The 22,178-nt window shown below is 49.0% G+C and overlaps 1 protein-coding gene across 2 annotated transcripts in view; it reads right to left on the minus strand.

The window, feature by feature from the left end:
• The window catches only part of ZNF638 (zinc finger protein 638), a 985,826-nt gene that overhangs the window by 309,439 nt on the left and 654,209 nt on the right, over positions 1-22,178 (minus strand). For both annotated transcript variants that reach the window (XM_078674499.1, XM_078674497.1), the window contains one exon: positions 11,020-12,070. In XM_078674499.1, coding sequence (XP_078530625.1) covers positions 11,020-12,070 — 1,051 coding nt within the window. The remainder of the gene's footprint in view (positions 1-11,019; positions 12,071-22,178) is intronic.

Genomic DNA, 22,178 nt, shown 5'->3' on the forward strand with positions numbered 1-22,178 from the left:
AGCTCTCTTTGGTATGGAGCTTCGGTGTCGATGTCAACCGTTTCTCGGATCCGACATAGTGGGAGACCGAGTGTTTCGGTTTCGTTGCCGAGCCAGAAGGCGGGGCGTCGGAAACATTTTTCGGTTGTCTGACCGGGCTCGAAGGCGGGGTCGACCCCAATCGTGGTTGCTTTTTTGGCAAAGGGACGTCGTCACTCACGGTTTGATGAACGTCGACTTCGACATCAGACTCGTCCGCTTCTGACCCCAACCCGTTCTCATCTTCTTCCTCCTCGGAGTTTTCGGCCCCGAACAGTTCTGGGATTGCATCTGACTCGATCCTCGACATCTCGTGTCTTCGGGCTCGACGGTTTCTAATCGTCGACTTGGAGGAGAAAGCCGCACAAGCTTCACAATCCCTGGATTCCTGGTCAGGTGACAAACAGAGGTTGCACACCTCGTGTAGGTCCTTATGGGGGAATTTAGCACCAGACGTTTGACATTTCTTGAATGGAGTCCTTTCCATGGACTCCGGGCTGGACTACGTCAAAATAGGCCTCCCGGTCCTGTCGACGTAGAGTTGGAAATCTTCGGTGTTGACGTCGAAGCGCGTCGAAATGGGAATGAACTCGCGCTCGATAAACAATACCGTCGAATTGGAAAGGGAATACACGCCGAAATATATCTTTTTTCTCGAACTCTATCCGGAGCGTTTCGATCCTCATCCGAAGGTGGAAAAAAACAATCTAAGGATGGAGTCGATGCCCATGCGCACTATCACCCAAGAGAGGAGTCACCAGCCTCGTGATAACAAAAGACTTCTCCAAGAGAAAATCAAGTGCAATCATTAGAGCCCAACACCAGATGGCGATCTATTCATAATGTACCATCTCCAGCCCATATACCTCGAACATACAAGTTACTACTAAATCTGTTAGGGTACAGTACTGGCTCCTCCCATGATTTTATACTAATATTTTATGTTTTCGAAAGTAGACAGAAGATTTTTCGAGTCAAACCAGTCAATGTTATTCAATGGCAGGTAAGTGAGTTACCAGTTTCCTGGGGAGTACTCGACTGGTGAAGTTGTGGTTCTGGGCATAGACTAGGGGGTCCTCCAGTGTTAGGTACAGTTGATTCACCCTCAGCGCCGCATGGGGCGGCCGGGTGCAGAGGTAGTTAGACTCAATGTTATCCAATGGGGGACGGGGGGCCTCCGGTTGGTGGCTGCACGCCAGCAGGCCACGCGGCTGTGGGAGCAGGGCTCCTGGTCACTTGCTTAGGACAAAGGGGGAAGCAGGATAGGACAAAAGTGGCACAGCCAGCGGTACTCGGGCGGCAGGGTGCTTTTGAGCCATCGGGCGCTCAATGGTATCCAATGGAAAAGGTAAAAAGGGAATAAAGGCTGCAGGCTCCGGGGCGGAGACTCTCCAGGGGCGACAGCACGCCGAAAGGTAAGTTGGGATCTTGGAGCACAGGTAGGTACCCCAAAGGGAGGCACAGGGGGCTATAGGGCGCCGGGTGCAAGGGTGTCTTTGGGTGTTGGAAAAGCTTACCCTCCGCTGATCGCAGTTGAGGGGGCCCCTGGCTCCGAGTCTGCAGGCGTCGTCTGTTTCGTCGAAGAGGGTCTTTGGGCACTGGACTTCAGGTCCCAGTCGGCGGGAGGACGTCCTCATGGTCTTGGATCACTCGGGCAAGGGCCGGGCTCGGCGGGTGCAGAATGGGCTGGTCCGGAGCTTCCTGTCTGGCATCAGGGGGGCGTGGTTGTAGCAGACCCTCTGCTGATGGGAGTCCCAGGCTTTAAGAGGGTCAAGGTAGGCAGGTCCTCTGGGTGTCCCAAGATTGCTGTCCACAGGAGTCGCCGGGCTTTAGGCAGGAGCAGGTTCCAGGATCGACAGGCCGGTAGGGCTGGGGCCAAGTCAGTTGTTGTCGTCCTGTTAGCAGCTACACGGTAGGTCCTCTTCCTCTTGATCTTTTCTTTTCGGGATCTGAGGAAGGAAGGTTCAGGGAGCCCCTAAATACTGAATTTAGGGGCGTTGCAGGTAGGGCAAGGGCAGGGACCAATAGGTCCCTGTCCTTGTGTGGGTACACCCCTAGCCTGCTCCTCTCCTGTGGGAGGGGGGCAGGAGACTAGCCGGGATTGGGCTGGGCTCCCCATCTTCAAGATGGCTGGAGCCCGATGTCGTGCTTCACCTAGTCTTCCCCACATGAGGGGTGGGGATGGCACAGACTGGCACCACCCCCTTCCTGACGTAGTTTTTCCCGCCAGTCTTCCCGCCAGAGTGGGTGTCGGAACCGGTGGGGGCCAGTTGCTGGGTACTGGTCTGGAGAAGCTCACAGAGGCAGCATGCCTTTGAAGCTTCCCCCTGCCGATCCTGGGGGAGGAGACCTAGCACCTCGCCCAGGATGTGCATTGTTGCAGGCCCAGGAGAGCAGGGGCTCTCCATCCAGGGGTCCAGCAACATTTCTGCTGTGTGGCAGCCTCTGCAGCCACTCAGCCCGGACGTGGATTGTAGGTTAGGTTTTCAGGGGGCATCTCTAAGATGCTCACTAGTGCATTTTACATTAAAATCCACACTGGCATCAGTGCGGGTTTAATGTGCTGAGAAGTTGGGTACCAAACTTGTTAATCTTGAGTGTAGCCATTATGGTGCTGTGGAGTTCGTAATGACAACCTCCCAGCACATATACTCTTAACCCCTTCAGCTCTAATGACAAAGCCAGCTCGTCATGGGCGTTACCTGCGCTACGCGGATGACGAGCTGGCTTTGTCATAAATAGCGCATTTTTGAAATTCCAGCGCACAGCAGGAAAACGCGGTAGAGGTTAATGGCATCACTGCACTTAGTGCCCATGAATGGCCCTGGGTACTGTAGGGGCACAGGGATCATACACCTGAGCCCACACCTCTAGCATATGGTAGCCAGCTAGAGGGGTGACTGAAGTATGCCAGGGCAGTGGGTTCTGTGGGCATGGCACACAGGGATGTGTAGAGTAGGGGTCCGCTGCACTCACTGGGTAATGGGGGTAAGCAAAAAGGTACGGTATCTTTCAGCATGCACTGGTCTTACCATACCATTATGGTGACTCGCCCACGAGTCCGGAGCACAGTTTACACCATTTCTTTTACTTATTATGCTTTCTTGACCACGTTTTCACTTCATGTAGCGTTCACTCACGCTTGTCGCTACTCTGGTCTATTTTCCTAGTTTGTGTTCAGCCTCTCCTTAGGGAACTACACCTTATCTTCATGAATAATTCTTAGTCACTAGGTATCACCACGAACAGTTATAGATCCTTCATTATCGTTTTTCTTATCATGTCACCTTTCTCACTTGCTAGTTTTGCATGTCCACGCCACTCGTCTTCTGTTTTATTAATTTAGCCTCGGGCTCTTGATACAATCAGTTCTAAATCTGCTTTCTCCTTAGACATCAATCCCCCTGAAGAAGAGCCAAACCCGGCTCGAAATGCGTCGGGGTTATTCAGTACTGTTATGAAAAATGATGCCCATGTTTCGATATCCTCATGATTTTTTGCAACCAAGAATTACATTGGAATAACGCAATTTCTACACGAGAAAAATTGATATTTTGAATAAATTGATGACTATAAAGCTTTTGGATTACAATTTTGATACCGCATCTTACAACATTTGGTGTGCTCAAGAGATCCACCTTACCCTTGTACGGTTCTACTGTTAGTTTATACACATGGATGTGTGCCATGTCGACTGTTTAGTTTTGTACTTAGACACTCAGCCTGCAAAGGCGGTGGGTGTCAAGGTACAGGGTCCTCAGGGGGTCTTCTCTGGTCACCATGCCCTGGGTACCTAGGGTACCATTTACAAGGGGCTGATAGGTGGCCAGAGATGCCAATTGGGTTTTAGTTTCAACACAGTTTTTAGGGAAGGAACACAGGCCCTGGGTACCTGGTTGGCAGGAACCCAGGGCACACTCCGTCAAAGCACATCAGCAGTTCAGAAAAAAGTGGGGGCATACTAGTGCAAGAAAGATGGCACTTTCTCACAGAATCCGATTGAGAAACTGCATTCCTTGTGGGCCGACATGCCAAATGGGTTATCCGTGGTGGGTGGAGACTGGAATGACGTTATGGACCTGGCCGAAAACCGAACTAGATTTGGGGGTGGCCCCGGGGGTGAACTCTCCTAACAAAATTACAGTCACTGGTGACTAGATTGGACTGGGTTGATGTAGTGCGACGGATGCACGGTGATCAGCGGGGGTTCACATTCCTATCGGCGGTTCATAATTCTTTATCCAGGTTTGATTGCTTCTTTGTGCCTCGGGTGGCAGCCGATATGGTGGCGTCGGTGGAGATTTTGCCTCGCGGCCTGTCGGATCATTCCCCGATGCCCCTGGAGATGTATACTGGCAGAAGGAAACAACCGTTCCGGTGGCGATTGTCGGCTTGGCACTTGCAAGATGCGGACTATGGGCGAAGCGATTGCACAGTACTGGACGTTCCTAGTGCTGCGACGCTATGGGAAGCAATGAAGCCTACTCTCCGTGGGGATGACTTAGCCTGGTGCACGGTGGCTCGCCGACAGCGTAAAGAGGAACTTACTCGCGCAGAGGTGGATGTGGAGGCGCTCGAGCGCCGTGTCAGGAGGCGGGAAGAGACCAGCACGTACGGCAATTGCTTTTTGCACAACAGACCTGTGCTTCCCTATTACTGGATGAGGCGTGTCGGGTCTGGCGACGTGTAGTAGGGTTTATCAATGGGGGACAAGCCTAGCAAGATGTTGCACAGACTGTCAGAGTGCCTTCCATGCCCAGACCCTACCGGGCATTCTGGACTCGGCAGGAGCGCCGATCACGGATCTCCCCCCCCCTCCCATAGCAGAGAGCTTCGCTACATACTATGCGGAACTCTACGCCCCTCGGGAATGTTTAGCGAAGCCACTGTTGACAAGTTCATTGCAGATCTGCCCCCCAAAATGGTGCCAGATGAGGTACGAGAACGGCTGGAGGCTCCATTGATGGATGAGGAGCTCGGTGCGGCCTTGGGAGAGGTCATTCCCGGCAAGGCACCTGGACCCAACGGGTTTCCGAGCGAATTCTTCAGTCGCTATAATGTGCAGCTAGCAGCATATTACAGGGCGTTGTGGAGGAGGCCCAGGAAAAGGGCTCCCTCCCTCCAGATTGGCAGCACGCAGAAGTAGTGGTGTTCCACAAGCCCGGTCGACCCCCTGAACAACATGCCTCGTACTGTCCCATCTCCCTCTTAAATGTGGAGGCCAAAATCCTGGCGAAGGCGTTGGCCAACCATCTGCCACACATTTCTGCATTTGTACAACCAGATCAGGCGGGGTTCATGCCCCAGAAGGCGACCAGACACAACATAAGGAGGCGCATGTGGCGGCCATACGACAGACGGGAGAGCAGGCGGTGCTTTTCCTGGCAGACATGGACAGGGCGTTTGATTTCCTTAGCTGGGTTTATCTTTTCGTGCTGTTACGCAGACTAAATTTTGGCCCCCGCTTCCTCTCGTACACAACACTCCTTTACACGGAACTGACTGCGTCGGTTCGGGTAGCAGGCGCATCCTCCTCCAGTTTCCCCATAAGACTACGAGGGGTAAACGTTTACAATGCGGTGTTTACACTGCACGACCTTTACCACACTGCCATTATAACGCAAGTCGTTACTACGACTTGCGCTGGATGTCGCTTTTGGTTAAGGATATTGTAATTTTATATTCCAACACCTTCCCTACTGTTACGTGGACTGGTGTTGGAATATAATATTCCTTAATCCGCGTCCTCCGACGCAAGTCGTTGTAACGACTTGCGTTGTAATAACCGCGTTAAGTACCATCACGTTGTACTGACATACATCCGGTACGAGGCAGGGCTGCCCCGTCTCTATACCTCTTCGCCCTAGCCATGGAGCCGCTGGTGGCATGGGTACGCATTGATGCGCAGATTAAGAGTTTCGAATGGGCCCGGGTCTGTCAGACCGGATCACGTTATATGCGGATGATCTTTTTTTTTTCTTACAGAGGTGGACAGGACGGGGCCGCGGCTTCTGCATATCCTGCAGATTTTTGGGGAGACATCAGGCTTGTATATGAATCCCCGCAAATCCACTTAGTGGACCTTAGGTGGTCAGACGAGAGCCGGAGCTTGGGCGGCCTCGATTCAGTTGGCGGTTGGGGGCTTTAAATACTTGGGGGTGTTCCTTTCCGACATAAATTTTTAAAATTGTAAATTGATACTTGTATAGCGCACTACTCACCCGCAAGGGTCTCAAGGCGCTTGTACGAGTACCGCTGTGGAACCCATCCTGGCTTTCCCTGTGAGGTGTCCACTCCTGGGTACACCCAAGGTGGAGGCCAGGCATCCTTAGCGTTGTGGGGTCCGTTGTGGAGATTAAGCAAGCTATTGCCCAGAGTTGCAGAGTGGGACTCCATGATTGGAATAGGCACTGAGGCGAGAATTATCAGGTCCGTGGAATTTTTGAGCCCAAGACCCGCCGAGGCGGGGAATTGAACCCTGGTCCCGGGCTAGACCTCTGCATCAGGGTCTGCCGCTCTAACTATTGAGCCACACTTCCCAGGACATACTGGCGGTGTCCTGGGAACGGAATGTATCTCCAGTGTAAACGAGTTCGGTCGGACCTTAAATCTTGGGCCCTTATGCCTCTGACTCTGTTTGGCAGGTCCGCAATATTCAAAATGGGGGCACTGCCCTGGCTCCTATACCAGTTGCAGAAACACCCGTACCGATCCCACATAGATGGATCCGACTGGTGAATTCTGTGCTGGGGCAATTTTTGTGGTAGGGGGTAGAGTGCGCGTGGCACTGCGCACATGCTTTCGGTCCACCTATTGCGGGGCCTTGCGTCCTCTGACGTTTTATCGTACTACCAGGCATAGCATTTGCTGATTAATGAGGGGTGGTATGGTAAAAGGGGGGATCCGGCATATTCAGTGGAGCGACAACTCATGGTGTGCCATTCCTTACACACTCCTATACTCGGCGTCGTTGCGGGGTGCGCTGCCATCGGTCACACGGGTGGTGTTCCAGATCTGGAGGCAGGCCTTGCGGCGTATGGGCTGGTGGAATACCCTGAACCTGGAGATCCCTCTGTGGAACAATGGGCGCATGCCTCAGCTGGCGGCCCTACAGGGCTTCTGGGAATGGGACGACATTGGCAGTCATTGTTAACCAATGGCAGGTAAGTGAGTTATCGGTTTTGTAGTAGGGGTAGATGTATTCAGAGTATGAGTGTAGGAGAGTAGGGTCTGCAATCCTATGATCACCCAGATTTTTGCTTTTTGCTGCACTGGTTTACGACTTTCCCTGGCTGTGGGCCTGCTAATCAGACCCACAGCCTAGCTGTTCTCTCTACCCAAATTGTACTCAGGTACTGAATTGGCACTGGGCCCTCTCCAAGTCCCTGTACCCAGGGCTGAGGTGCACCCAGAAGTCTCCCAGGGGCTGAAGCATGTATTGTGCCACCCCTGGACTGACTAACTAAACTGACACAACTGGCTGCACGACAGCTGGGGCAAGGTGGTGTACTCACCCTTTGCTTTAGATATAGTATACCTATATCTAACCCTAAAATGGACACACAGATCTCCTATCAGTCACTCCTATGGCAGGCCTTAACAATCCTGAAGGCAGAGTGCTTGGGATCGTGTGAGATGGTGCTCTGGCATGAGCTGAGCCTGTCTGCGGCTTTCGGGATCTATCCCTTAGCCGTTTCCATGATATCGCATACCATATACTCTTAAGTGCATTATTATCCTCGCGGTTAAATGCCAACTCTGGTATCGCTTTATCAAAACATGTCGAGTAAGGTGTCATACGAATTGGAATACTAACCCCTCGCCAATTCTGGCGACGGGGTTAGCATTCCACCCTTCTAGAGGGACACGACATGTATGTAACCCCTAACCCCGGTTAAAGTCAGACAGAGCCTTAGCATCCACAAAATGGATGCTGCCACCAAGACACAAGTCTGCCCTCCTGCTGCTGGGAGTCCTCCCAGAGCAGGAGATAAGGACAAAGGGTTTCCTGCCAGGGGCGGTGCCAGCACCGTCCCAGACAGGATTTTGTGTATTGTAGGTAGGCAGGGCTTCAGAGGAAGGTGACTGCATGTGGCACCCCGGTGCTCACTGTGCATAGGCTGGCTTGAACCAGTTCCAGGGACACTCCAGACCCTGTGCTGGGGAAAAGCCCGCCAAGGAAGTGGGTGTAACCACCCCCCTCCTGGTCCCACCCATAGGGCAGGACCTAGTCGCGTGCCAGCCCCCTTTTCCCAGATAAAGGTAGGGACTGGCCCCCTTCCAAATCAGATCATCTTTGAATCCTGAAACTACTTTCTACGAAAGGAACTCAAGACTTCTTCCTAAGATTTCTCCCTTGTGACTAAGGAGTAGTCACCCTGCATCCGCAGGCACCATCTTAAGAACACTGCGGTCTGCTGCAAATCCTTCCTCCGGAATCCGACTGCCCAGCTCGACGAGAACCGGCTTCCCTGGCACCTCTGACCTCTACCCACCTCTACAGCCAAGCTGAGAACCGTGGGTGCGACGAGACCGAGGGACCGGCCATCTTCAAGACTGCACGACTTCTGCACAGCAAGCCCGCCGAGTAATTTCCTGGTGAGTGCTTTGGGGTCCGAGAAGCCCCGACCCTGAGCAGCTCCAGCACCGAAGTGCAGCCTCCCAGCATCTCCACGATCTGCGTGGGGCCCTTCTGCTTTTTGCTGCTCACCGCGTTGTTTGGCTACTAGCCCGCTGGCTTGTGGCCTTCTGAACGACGCCCGACGACATTTCTGCTGCTGGTCTGGTTACTCCAGACTGGCCCTTGCTCCCTTCCAGAAGAGGAGCACCCCGGACCCTCCTGGTCCACTCAAGACGCCATTTTGAGTCCACCGCGTGGGCTTGAATTAGCCAAGGCTTGTTGCCCAATCCTGGGTAACTTCGACGCCGACAGCTTCATCCATCGTGGGACAGCTCGCCTCTCCATCCTGGTCGCCGACAACGCCTCCTGGTCCGTGAGATCTGCAGAGCCAGCGTCGCCCACTCACCTAGTCGAGGTGACTGCCATCCGGTGCCCTCCTGGTGCCCACTGACTACTGGCTAGTAGTCACGAACTTGGTCCCCTCTGCTTTCAGGTGTCATCCATCTTCGATACAGGCTTGGATCACTCGAACAATCTTCACTGGTCGCCTGCCAGCAACTCCTTTCTTCCAGGCTCCTGGTCCGGCAACGAGGATTCCCGACGTCTTTTGAGACCTATGCAGCTGCAGCCCCTGGGCTAGGTAACTTCGGCACTCCGGTGTCCCAGCATAGCCTCACTATCCAAGGGTCAGGATCCACTGTCGTTTTCTCCCCACCAGGTCGGGTTCGCCCGTGAACACTAACTTTAACTTTACTAGCTTCCATAGACTTTGTCCCGCATGAGAGTGCACACTGCACCCGAGTCCCCTAGGCCTCCTAGAAGTAATCTAACGATTCCCTAGTCAAGTCCTAGCAATTCCAAAGCCTATTAGTACTGTACTTACCTGCTAGTAATTTCGCATTCCACTTTGAGAGTATATGGTTTTTCGTGCCCCTCAGGCATTTGTATATACTGTGCTAACTTAAGTATTTTCGTAAGAGTTTTGTTGTGTGCCTAGCACCCTGTCCTCATAAAGAGTACAGGGTTGTTGTGATTCTAATAAATACACTGTTTATTTTCATAACACTTGTGTGGTGTCCTTTCACTGGGTGTTCAAGGGGTAATGTGATGGTAAAACAGCTGGCTTAACACGCCCTCTAGAGTCTTAGCCTTAGACTGCTCGTATCCATGCTACTAGGATAGCTGGTCTATAAGGTTGACTTACAACCAATCATCAATAAGGGTTGTTTGGACTGATATATAGTGATCACTAGAATAGTGAGCACTGCACATCAGGCCAACTTCTCACAATGAGGTTTCTGTGCTGGCTGAAAAGTGTCAGAATCCTCTTCTGATTCAGACTGATTCGGAATCATGGATGGAAAATGATTCCTCCTGCGCTGCTGAAGCTTTTTTCAGACCGAAGATGTCAGATATCATCCACTTGTTTGTGCTGCATTTCCTGCCTTTCAGCACATCAGTCCCCAAGTCTTTTTCTACTGAAAAGACTAGCAGGCCTCACAGCGGTCTTCTCTATGTTCAAGCGAGAGGCATAAGTTGCAAATGGGATGTTGGTCGGTGTGAGGGTATTTGGAGTGGCACTTCGGACAGAAAGGGTAAAGAGTGCATTCCATTAGAAGGTCATTCTCCGACAGCGTTGGACGAGGGAAACTAGCCAAAACCCGCTACATAGACAGTAGCATGGAGTTAATAAGATAACTATCAAGACAATACCATCGTGAGATATACCGGACCGAAGAGAGCCCGATGGAGACTCGAACTGGAGAGCGAGATTGTTTTTATCTGCAGACTGGTTTGGATTTACAATGTGAAGATGGAGTCCATGACCATGCGTAGTACCAAGACCAAGAGGATTAGTCAGTCTTGTGACTCGAAGAAAACCTCTTGGGGAAAAAAACAACTTGTTATCATCCAATCCCATATCTAGATGGCAAACTTATGCAAAGCATTAGTATCTACAGCACACATGCCTCGAATATTCAGTTTTTTTTTTATTTGGGCTTCAGTATCCCTCGGTGTTCTTCGATGTACAATGTTCTTTTCCAAGAGTGTCATTTTGCAGTTATTCGCACTCTTTTTTTGGCAGTCTTTGTAATCTCCTACCAGAAGAGGTGAGCTAGTCTTCTAAGCCTACAATGAAAATAATGACCGTTTCCAAGCATTGTGGGAATACGTCTAATGTCCGAGGGTGATGGAATTACCGACCAGGGAAAGGGGGTGGGAGGCAATTGCTACATGGCAGAATAACGCACTGCATTTAAATCTACACAGGGATCTAAAAAAAATGCTAATTTGAAGTTTTAAACAAAATACATTTAGATTTGACACTTGGAGATCACATTACCAAATTAAGCTAGCAAAAACAGTGACATTATTCTTACCTTATTGTTTTGGTCATCCTTACTGGTGCTTAGTCGGTCATCTCTCTCTTGAGACTTTGCCATACTCCTAGATCCCCCTCTGCCATCTTTTTCTTGCACTGTAGAGACACTTTTTCCAGTATTTCGTCTTGACACCGACATGGATGGTTTACTTGTGCTTGAGCTTACTGAGCTTGAGCCAGATCTTTGTGCACAACTTTCTTTTCCTGCATTTCTTGCCCCAGTTATACTGACATCAGGTCTTGAAGATGGCTTTTGATCTTCTCCACTTTTGGTTGAAGTCATCTTTTGAGTCAACCCCCCTTGCTTTGCAGTAACAGTTGTTGAGCTTTGATTAGAGGATATTCCTTTTTTAGACACTCCAGATCGTGCAGTGCTTGGGTTTCTCACTTCAACCGGAGTTTGATCTCTGTTTGTATTCTTCTCCGATGCCTTTTGTGGAATCTTTTCAGAACGATTTTGATAATTGTTCCCAGATTCCACTTCATTCTTTGCTCCAGTTTTCCTTCCATCATCAACTGTGCCTTTTGGATCAGTTACTGGTTGATTAACGCCACCATTCAAGCCAAGATCAGCAGAATTTTGAGAATCCAGACCAACTCTATCAGTCGCCAACTCTGGAGTTGATGCAGACTCTGCATTTATCTTCCTTGCGTCTTCTAGACCCTGTGCTTGGTCTGTGACAGTGTCAATGCCTTTGGGTTTTGTTTTTTTCACCACTTTAGGCTTTAATGCAATTCTTTTAAATTTTAATGTTTTGGCAAAAGGTTCTAAGGCAACTGCCGATTTTTTCTTTATTAGTTTCTTTTTAACGACACCAGGTTTTACTAATGGCTTAGATGACAGAGTAACAACCTTCTCTTCAGTTTCCCCCTTTTGAATGTTTTTAGCAGGATGTAATTCATTATTCTTGGAGTCTGGTTTGGAATTGCTTGTTTGAATACTGGAAGCACTGGAATGGTCAGTGTTGGTGTCTGCCAATTTCGTCTTAGCTGACCCATTAGAGACCATTTGAGCACACTCGGTTTCATCTATATTTTCCACTTCAGAGCTGGAAAATGCAAAATACAAGGACAAACATTAAAGCAAAGAAAAGATGTAGGCATTAATGGTTAGCTATTTTCTTAACAGGCAGATTTACTAGCATCATTAATCTCCCAAATGCTTTATAGCATTATCCTCTGCAAGTTATTCAGCGCTGTACAGTCAAATTGTAAAAAATGCACTGGAGTCTTGAATACCAAGAAGGAAATTGAAGACCACAATATCACTGCACTAGGCATGGTTCCACTGGGAATTTTGCTCCACGGAAAAACCAACCACACCCTGACATTCTTCTGGTTGGACAACATGTACAAAATCATTAATTGAACATTTGATCTACAAGCTTAATGATAAAATTCAAACTTTGGAGGACACCTGGGGACCGTTTAAGGCCTGATAAACCGATTTCAACCAAGGCACGACACATTGGATACATATCTTCTTGTTGTTGTACAAGGCCTACTACAAATAACTCTTACATAGTCTACTCTTATTAGAATGCTTTCTTTCCGTTGAAAAGTCTTTATCTGCTTATTCAGTGTGGGAGGTCAAGGATGAGTAACAAAGAGATATGCTTACTTTCAGGGCATGCTACTTCCTAAGATTGAGGAAAGGTGGATTGTTTTGAAAGGGAGGGGGCTCATAAAATATGACTGAATAATCAACATTATTTTTTACCTTGTTTTTAGAGCAACTTTCCATAAGAATATCCAAGAATGTACTGTACAAACAATGTGAAGCATACAGACCAATTGTTAAAGAAAATGTCATACAGCAGCATTAGTTCTATAAATATCAAAATCAGAATACAGTAGAGATATTTTGATAAATCTGATCCACAAAACCAGTCGGCTAACCCAACAATCATGACATCGTAAAGTATAATTCAGTCAGTGAGTTCAGAATAAAGTAGCAAATAAGAACGGAGGGATTGGCAGATATTTTTGGGGCGGCAAGTTAGGCAACAAAGACACATACACATCACTAGTGGTGTTGCAGTATATTAAATCACTCAGCCAGGGCCTCACCAGCGGCGGTGCAGCTTCACCACAATTAATAGAAAACCAGCCTCTTGGCTAGCAATAGTGCAATTGTAGTAAAGCGTCTAATCCCTGGGCTTAGAGGGAGCACATACCCCAGTAATGCCAGTAAGGGTGTATGAGGAAGCTCAGTCCACGATCTGTTCCAGGTGCCCAAATACCGCCTCCCAGAACACCAGAACAGCGGGGCAGTTCCATGCCAAGTGGATGAAATCAGCAAGTGCAATCGCACATTTCTGACAAGTGTCTGGCCTCGTACAGTCTATCTCTGCAAGCAGCACCGGAGAGGCAAACTGTGCAGAAACTTAAACTGTAAAAGTTTGTTTATAATTATTAAAAGAAGGCGTAAAGCGCCTGTGCCATTAAATAGTACAAATAAAAGTCAGGTACTCCGACCGCTCCTTTTTTGAAGGGAGGAGTGTTTGCCAGCCCACCGGCGCTTTCACCCCTGCCCAGATCAGAGGCATCAGCATCCTCCAGAGAGTGCTAAAAAAGGAGACCAAGTGGAACTGGGATGTGTAAAAACAGATATAAAAAGTTGGGCAACAACCATCTTAATCGCAATGCCATTTAAGGCTGGTTTCTAGAACTAATAGCAGGATATCATCCACATATAAGGACGCCAGAGGGGGTCCTTGATGGAACCCTATTCCTTGCTGGATATGCCGCTCTTGAAGATGCCGCACAAGGGGGTCCATCTCTATAATATAGAGTAGAGGCGAAACTGATAGCCTTGCCTGATGTCCTGCAACTGGGAAAAAGTATTGGACCACACCCCATTTAGGAGGAACTGTGCGACCAGGTAGGCATATAGAGGTCTGACCATGGAGCTGAAGTTTTGGGGGAAACTAAGTTTACTGAGCGCAGCCTGTAAAAAAAAGACCCTACTCCAGGGTGTCAAATGCTTTTTCCGTATCTAATATCGCTGCAGCAGGGAGCGCAGGGTTGATTTCATTGATGAAAGCGAACAATGTATGTACGTTTACTGAAATCGATCGATTCGGCATAAAGCCCAACTGGAAAGGCGAATTGATCTGACCATTTAAAAGCGATATATGAGTAGCCAATACCTTTGCTACATTTTTATAACCCTGGTTTAAAAGCGACAGCCTACAGAAAGCACATCCGTCAGGCAGTTTGCCTGCGTTGAGGAGCAATGCGACAATCGCATTGCGCATGTGGGGGACAGTTACCCCGACTCCAATGCCTCTGCATAAACCACCAGGAGTGGCAGGACCAATTGCTCTTTCTAAGTTTTGTAAAACATGCCAGTGAGGCAGTCTGTGCCGGGAGCGCGAGAGCTATCCAGACTATCGAAAGACTCAATGTAGTTTGCACCAATAGGCGAGGAAAGGAACTGCTGCTACCCTTTTTCAATCCACACCATCGCCATTTTTTTTTAAATAATCTGTAAGGGCTTCACCAGTCAGCAGGGAACATGTCTAGAGGCAGAAGGCAGTGGTAACAGAAGAATGGTCAGAATCTTTGTTATGTTTGCAATTATTAGAAAGCAAATGCAAAAGTGTGCTCAATAAAAACACTGCAACCAAAGCAGTGTTCCTCTGCATAAGGAAAAGAAAAGGCTACTTACCAGTATGCATCTGTTCTTGGCATGTAGAGCTGCAGAGTTACACACTGTGCATAGATGGCCACCTAGTGTTGGCCCCGGATGTTTGCAGTTTGTTTTGTTGTAGAAAAGTCTGAAAGTCACGGGATAGGGGACTCCTCCTTTGGATGATACTGCGCATGGGCAACGGCTCCATGCCCAGATTGTTTTTCGCCATTAGGGAAGTGATGGAGCTGTACAAGAAGTAGTGATGTTCATGTGATTTGTATCTAATTAAGATAATACTGGAACAGATAAAGGTAGCCGGGGAGGCGGGTGGGCTTGTGTACCTCTGCAGCTCTACATGCCAAGAACAGATGCATACTGGTAAGTAGCATTTTCTGTTCGAGGCATATGAGCTGCAGATTACACATTGTGCTTAGATTGTATAGCAGTACCCACCCCTAGCGGCGACCACTAGTATCTGTTGGTTGTTTGAAACAGAGTTTTTATTACAGCCTGGCCCACAGTGGCTTGTTTAGTTTGAACATCACATAATGTTTTGTGAATGTGTGCGGTGTAGACCATTGTGACGGGCGCAGGATGAAAGGGTAACACATGGGTTTTAGTCTTTATGGGCTTTATTTTGTTATACAACAAATCAGAACTCTTCTTCTTGAAATGCGCAGTCCGACGCGGTGAACGGCTTCGCTCGACTCCGAGTCCCGCGCTCTGCAGTTTCCAGTGGACAGGTTCTCTCCGGGTTCCGGCGGGTTGTAGTCTCGTCTGATTCCGTCGTGCCGCTCGGTACAAACAGAATGAGAAAAGATGGGGTAAGTCAACTGTCCTCTTATTTTTCCTCTCTAGGGGGAAAAGGAGTGAGGGAGCATCAACCCGTGCAACACAACTATATACAGTGCCGAAGTGAGGGGTTAGTGCTCAGGGTAGGGGACATAGAACCGGGGACTTGTGGATGCCCAGGCTATGCGGTAGAAACACTCCTACTACTGACCCAGCCCTTGATTTTGTTTCGTACCTGTGTGAGCCATACACCTCCCCCGGGTGTATGGCTGGGCGACTGGTGATGTCGGTGGCCTCCTGGCTTATCCTTCTCCGTTTTCACTTCGCCGCCTCTCGTTTCCTCTTCTTCGAATACTCCCGCTCTCTCCTCCGTTTTGCTTCTTCTGCTATCCTCGTCCTCGAATCTTCCCGCTCTCTCCTCCGCTTTGCTTCTTCCGCTATCCTCGTTCCGATCGACAACTCTCTCCCTCCGGGTGAAAAAACACACTGCTGATTCGTCGTTCTCCGTATATGACGTCTCTACGTCCGGCCGTGACTCCTCCCACTCATAGTTCCAGTCTGAATTAAAGGGCCACTGTATTGTATCCTTCTCTTGTTCTTCCAAGTCAATATCGACGTTCTGTGGGAAGTGTAAAGAAGGAGAGGAGATAGTGGACATCTGGTGAAGTGACCCCTGGCCATACCCCTGAACTTGTGATGGACCCACGCCGTTACAACCATGTAGCTGCTTTGCATATATCATCTAGGAGAATGATTCCTAAGAATGCCATTGAAGCCCCTATTTTCCTTGTAGAATGGGCTTTTGGAGGAATTGTTAACGTATGTTTGGCTTTGTGGCAACATTTCTATACATTTAACAATCCACCTAACTATCCCTGATTTTGATATGGGGTTGCCTTTATGTGGTGGTGAAAAAGACACGAAAAGTTGTTTTGTTTTACAAAAAGTTTGTGTCCTTTCGATGTAGTACAGTAATGCTCTTTTGACATCAGGGGTGTAGAGCTCTTTCTGCGACTGTTGAGGCTGCGAGAAAAATACAGGCAGCTCAACAGATTGATTTAGATGGAATGGTGAAATAACTTTTGGAAGGAATTTAGGATTAGTACGGAGAAACACTTATGATGCATTTGCAGAAAGGGTTCTTGAATGGTAAATGCTTGTAGTTCACTAACCCTTCTGAGAGAAGTAATAGCTACTGAGAAAGCTACTTTCCAGGTTAGGAATTGCAATTCACATTTATGTAAGGGTTCAAAGGGAGGTCCCATTAATCGTGTGAGAACAATGTTTAAGTTCCACACTGGTGAAGGTGGCGTTCTGGGAGAGCTTATTCTTTTGAGTCCTTCCATGTAAGCCTTTATAGCTGGTAGACTAAAAAGATATATGTTGTCTATTTTGTAAGTTTTCTGCAATGGCAGCAAGGTGTAGTCTGATAGACATATAGGCGAAGTTACACTTTTGAAGGTGTAATAGGTATCCTATGATGTGTTGAATAGACATGTTTAAAGGATTTATCTGGTTGTTTTGACAGTATATCACAAACCGTTTTCACTTAGCAGCATAACATGCTCTAGTAGTGGGATGTCTAGCTTCTTTGATAACGTTCATACATTCTGGAGGAAGGTTGAGGTAACCAAACTGACTAGAGGAGCCAGATCGCTAGGTTGAGCTGAGCTGGGTCCGGGTGTCTGATCTCTCCATGGTTCTGTGTTAATAGGCGTGGAGATCGGCTTAGTTTCTGGTGTGGTACTACAGAGAGTTGCAGCAGCGTGGTGTATCACGGTTGTCTAGCCCAAGTTGGAGCGACTAGAATGAGCTTTAGGGAATGTTGCTGTAGTTTGCGTACCACTAACTGAAGTAGTGGGAGAGGAGGGAAAGCGTACGCAAATTGTCCTCACCAGTTCAGCCATATAGCATTGCCTTTGGACAATGGGTGTAGGTATCTGGAGGCGAAGTTTGGGCATTTTGCATTTTCGTGGGTGGCGAAGAGGTCTGAGGTTGTCCCCACATTTGAAAGAACGGTTGAAGAACTTGCGGATTAAGTTCCCACTTGTGGATCTGCTGTATTTGTCGACTTAGCAGATCTGCTATGGTGTTTTGTACTCCTGGGACATGTTGGGCTAAGAGGAAGATCTTTAGTGGTACAGCTCATCTCCATGTCTGCTGTGCTCACAGAGCTGCAGAGAGTGTGTTCCCCCTTGTTTGTTTATGTAGTACATGGCTGTCATATTGCCTGTGTGGACTAAGACAGCTTTGCCTGACACTTGATTTTAGAATGCTTTTTAGGGCTAGGAAAAACAGCTAGCAACTCTAAGTGGTTGATGTGGAGTAGCTTTTGTTGCGGTGTCCACCTGCCTTGCATGGTGTGATGCAGTAGGTGAGCTCCCCAGCCGGAGTGCGATGCGTCCGCTGTCATGACTATTTGAGGAACTGGCTCTAGAAACAGTCGCCCTTCGGAAAGGTTTTTGGTGTTCCACCATTGCAGAGAACGATGAGTCCGACCGTCTACCGACACTAGGTCGGTTAACCGCATGCGCGCTAGCGGGTTTTCCAGCTGTGCGCTGACTTTTGAAAATCGCGCGGTTTGTGACAAAGCCAACTCGTCATCCGCGTAGCGCAGGTAACGCCCATGACGAGCTGGCTTTGTCATTAGCGCGGAAGGGGTTAACTGAGCATGGTTCCATTGGCGTGCTAGGCACTCTTGAAGTGGACGCATTTGCAGTCTTGCGTGAGGTACTATAAATATGCAAGATGACATCATTCCTATGAGCTGCAGGAACACTCGAGCTGGCAGCGAGTGTTGCAGTTTGAATCTTGTTAGGAGAGTTTGTACACTTGTTATCCGAGCTGGAAGGGATAGGCTAGTGTTAGTTGGGTGTTTATTGTAGCGCCGAGATATTGTATGTGTGAGGGTTACAGATGTGACGGTGTGATTTACTGTGAATCCCAAGTCGTGAAGCAGTTGAATAGTAGCGTGAGTGTGTTGTACACACTGGCTGTATGAGCTGGCTTTTATGAGCCAGTCGTCCAGGTATGGGAAGACATTAATATGTTGTCTTAAGTGTGCTGCTACCACTGCAAGGCATTTGGTAAACACCCTTGGCGCTGTTGTGACTCCGAATAGGAGCACTTTGAATTGTTAGTGCTGCCCGTCTAGCACAAATCCGAGATATTTTTTGTGCGCTGTGTGGATGGGAATGTGGAAGTAGGCGTCCTTGAGATCTAGAGTGACAAGGAAGTCGTCTTGTAACAGGAGTGGAAGGACTTGTTGGAGTGTGACCATGTGAAAATGATCAGACTGTACGTAAATGTTCAGAGGTCTGAGGGGGGTTTGATGTTAGTTCTAAACAGTAACCGGATTGAATTATTTGAAGCACCCACCTGTCTGATGTGCGATTTTCCCAAGCTGGCAGGTATTGTTGTAGTCTTCCCCCGACAGGAGTGGAATGGGACGGGTAGAGGCAGAGGCAGAGTGGGAGTGGTTGTTTGTAACCACCCCTTTGGTAGCCCTTACTATAGGTGGATTGTGTAGGGACTTTGTACGAGGTAGAAGGTGTGTCCGAAGAGTACCCCCTGGTGGTGCCTCTGTAAGATGAGCGGCGAAATGAACATCTGGGAGCCTGCGACTGCAGGGCTCCCAGAATTTTGGCTGTATCTGTATCTTTTCATTTTTTCAAGTGATACATCTACATTGGTTCCGAATAAGTGTTGCTCATCGAAGGGTTGATTAGGTTTAGCACTTTGGACTTCAGGTTTGAACCCCGATCTGCGTAGCCAGGCATGTCTGCGCAATAAAACACTGGTGTTAACTGCTCTGGAGGCAGTGTCTGCTTCATCAAGTGCACACCGAATAGAGGTGTTTGTAGTATTTTTCCCTTCTTGGATAAGCTCATTTGCTCTCTTTATACTCATCAGGGAGGTGCCGCATTAATGATTCTAATTCATCATAATGTGCCCTATCATATCTTGCCAATAATGCTAGTGTATTGGCGATACGCCACACGTTTGCTGCTTGAGACGCAGTTCTTTTCCCTGATGAGTCAAGTAGCTTAGACTATCTGGTGGGGGAGCTTCACCTGATGTTTGTGAGTTTGCTCTCTTGCGTGCATTGGAAACTACAAGTGAGTCTAGTGGTACTGGGCCTTTAATATATGCTGGGTCTGAAGGGGCAGCTTTATATTTTTTTCTCTATTCGAGGGTTAATGACCCAAGTTTTGACTGGGTCCTTGAAGACTTCAGGAGCATGCTTAATCACTCCTTAGGACCTTTGTGCATTATCAAAGGTATCCATTAGTAAGTCTTCACCTACAGGGTCTGTATGCATGTCTACCCTATGATATTGTGCGGCTCTGTGTATCAACTGATTGAAACCCATAGTGTCTTGAGGTGGGGAAGGCCTTGAGGGGTATATGTCATCCTGAGGGACATTTGGGACGTCTGGGGTGTTCTAATCATCCCACGGGTCATTCGAGCCTGGAGGAATAGATGGATCATCTGTTACCCCCTATATCAGAGCTATCATCCCGGTTGTCATCATCTGGTATGGTAGATGATGTAGGGGAATGTTGTGGTAGGGGAGCAGGTGGTGATGGCATAGGAGAAGGGGAAGGAAGTCTTAAAGGAGAGGTAGCCATGTCCTCCTTTGAATGAGGAGCTGGTGCTGGTGGATCCAGAGGTCGCTTTTTTTAAGCTAGAGTTAGTTGACCAGTGATTGGATCTGTAGTTAAGAGTATTTTGTGCAGGGTCTGGTTGAAATAAGTCCTCTGCAGGAGGCTGATCTTTTGGTGCGGAGGGGGTTTTTGGCACCGAAGCGGTTTCTTTTGTTTTTTTGGCAATGTCCTTAACCGGAGAAGCAGGAGTCTTTTTCGGCTCCGATGATTATTTCGGATGATGATTTTTTCGGATCCGATGGTTTTTCCGGTTCCGGTGTTCTTTTTGAATCCGAAGCGAGTTTGCTTGGTTCCGACCTGGGTTTCGGTGCCGAAGGAGTAGCGGTATGCTTTGGCGCCGATGGTTTGGGTGTTGGCATCACAGGTTATGTTGTCTTTTTCGGTGCCGGTAGGTGTGGGCCGGCACCGTGGGAAGGCAGACTCGAGCCCGAGTCACCTGAAGGCTTAGCTAGCTTCTTTGGGCCCTAAGGTGGGGCAGTAGAAGCAGTGGGTCGGTGTGAACCCGAGGGCAAGTGTGTGACCTAGGCCATCTTTGGGTGTGTCGAGGAAGGGTTGGGCCGACTGTCTTACTTACGATCCGAGCCCGGTGGCGGAAAAAAACTATCTGGGGATGGAGCCGATGCCCATGCGCAGTATCATCCAAAGGAGGAGTCCCCTATCCTGTGACTTCCAAAGATTTTTCTACACCAAAACAAACTGCAAACATCCGGGCCCAACACTAGGTGGCCATCTATGCACAGTGTGTAATCTGCAGCTCATATGCCTTGAGCATAACTTTTCCATATACTTGCATAATCAGAATTACAATACAGAGCACAGCACCTAAGTTTGAGAAAGTGCCATCTTTCTTGCATTGGTATGCCCCCACTTTTTTGTGAACTGCTGATGTGCTTTGACGGAGTGTGCCCTGGGCTCCTCCCAACCAGGTACCCATGGCCTGTGTTTCTTCCCTAAAAACTGTGTTGAAACAAAACCCAATTGGCATCTCTGGCCACCTATCAGCCCCTAGTAAATGGTACCCTAGGTACCCAGGGCATGGTAACCAGAAAAGACCCCCAAGGGCTGCAGCACTTACTGTGCCACTCTTAGGGGCCCTGTACCTTGGTACCCACACACTGCCTTTGCAGGGTGAGTGCCTAGGTACAGAACTAAAAGTCGACATGGCACACATCCCTGTGTGCCATGCCCACAAACCCACTGCCCTGACATACATCAGTCACCCCTCTAGCTGGGTGCCCTATCCCAGTGGTGTTGGCACAGGTGCATGAGCCCTGTGCCTCTACAGTACCCAGGGCCATTCCTGGGCACTGTAAGTGCAGTGATGCCATTAAGTGTATATGGTGCTGGAAGGTTGTCATTACGAACTCCACAGCACCATAATGGCTACACTGAAGACTGACAAGTTTGGTACCAAACTTCTCAGCACATTAAACCCACACTGATGCCTGTGTGAGATTTAATGTAAAATGCACCAGAGGGCATCTTAGAGATGCCCCCCTGAAAACCTAACCTACAATCCACGTCTGGCCGAGTGGCTGCAGAGGCTGCCACACAGCAGACATGTTGCTGGACCCCTGGGTAGGAGCGCCCCCGATCTCCTGGGCCTGCAACAATGTAAATCCTGGGCGAGGTACTAGGTCTCCTCCCCTAGGATGGGCAGGGGGAAGCTTCAAAGGCATGCAGTCTCTGTGAGCTTCTCCAGACCATTTGCTGTACCCAACAACCAGCCCCCAACCGTCGTGACCCCAACTCTGGTGGAAAGACTTGCGGGAAAAACTACGTCAGGAAAGGGGGGGGTGCCAGCCTGTGCCAACCCCACCCCTCAGGTAGGGGAGGAGAGGCGAAGCACAACCCGGGCCCCGGCCATCTTGTAGATGGGGAGCCCTGCCCAATCCCAGCTAGGCTCTTGCCCCCCTCCCACAAGAGAGGAGCAGGCTAGGGGGTGTACTCACCCTAGGACAGGGACCTATTGGTCCCTGCCCTTGCCCAACCTATAACGCCCCATAATTTTGTGTTTAGGGGCTCCCTGAACCTTCCTTCCTCAGATCCCGATATCAAAAA

The sequence above is a fragment of the Lissotriton helveticus genome, chromosome 2_1 (genome assembly GCF_964261635.1).
Source record: "Lissotriton helveticus chromosome 2_1, aLisHel1.1, whole genome shotgun sequence".
In the NCBI taxonomy this organism is placed as follows: domain Eukaryota; kingdom Metazoa; phylum Chordata; class Amphibia; order Caudata; family Salamandridae; genus Lissotriton; species Lissotriton helveticus.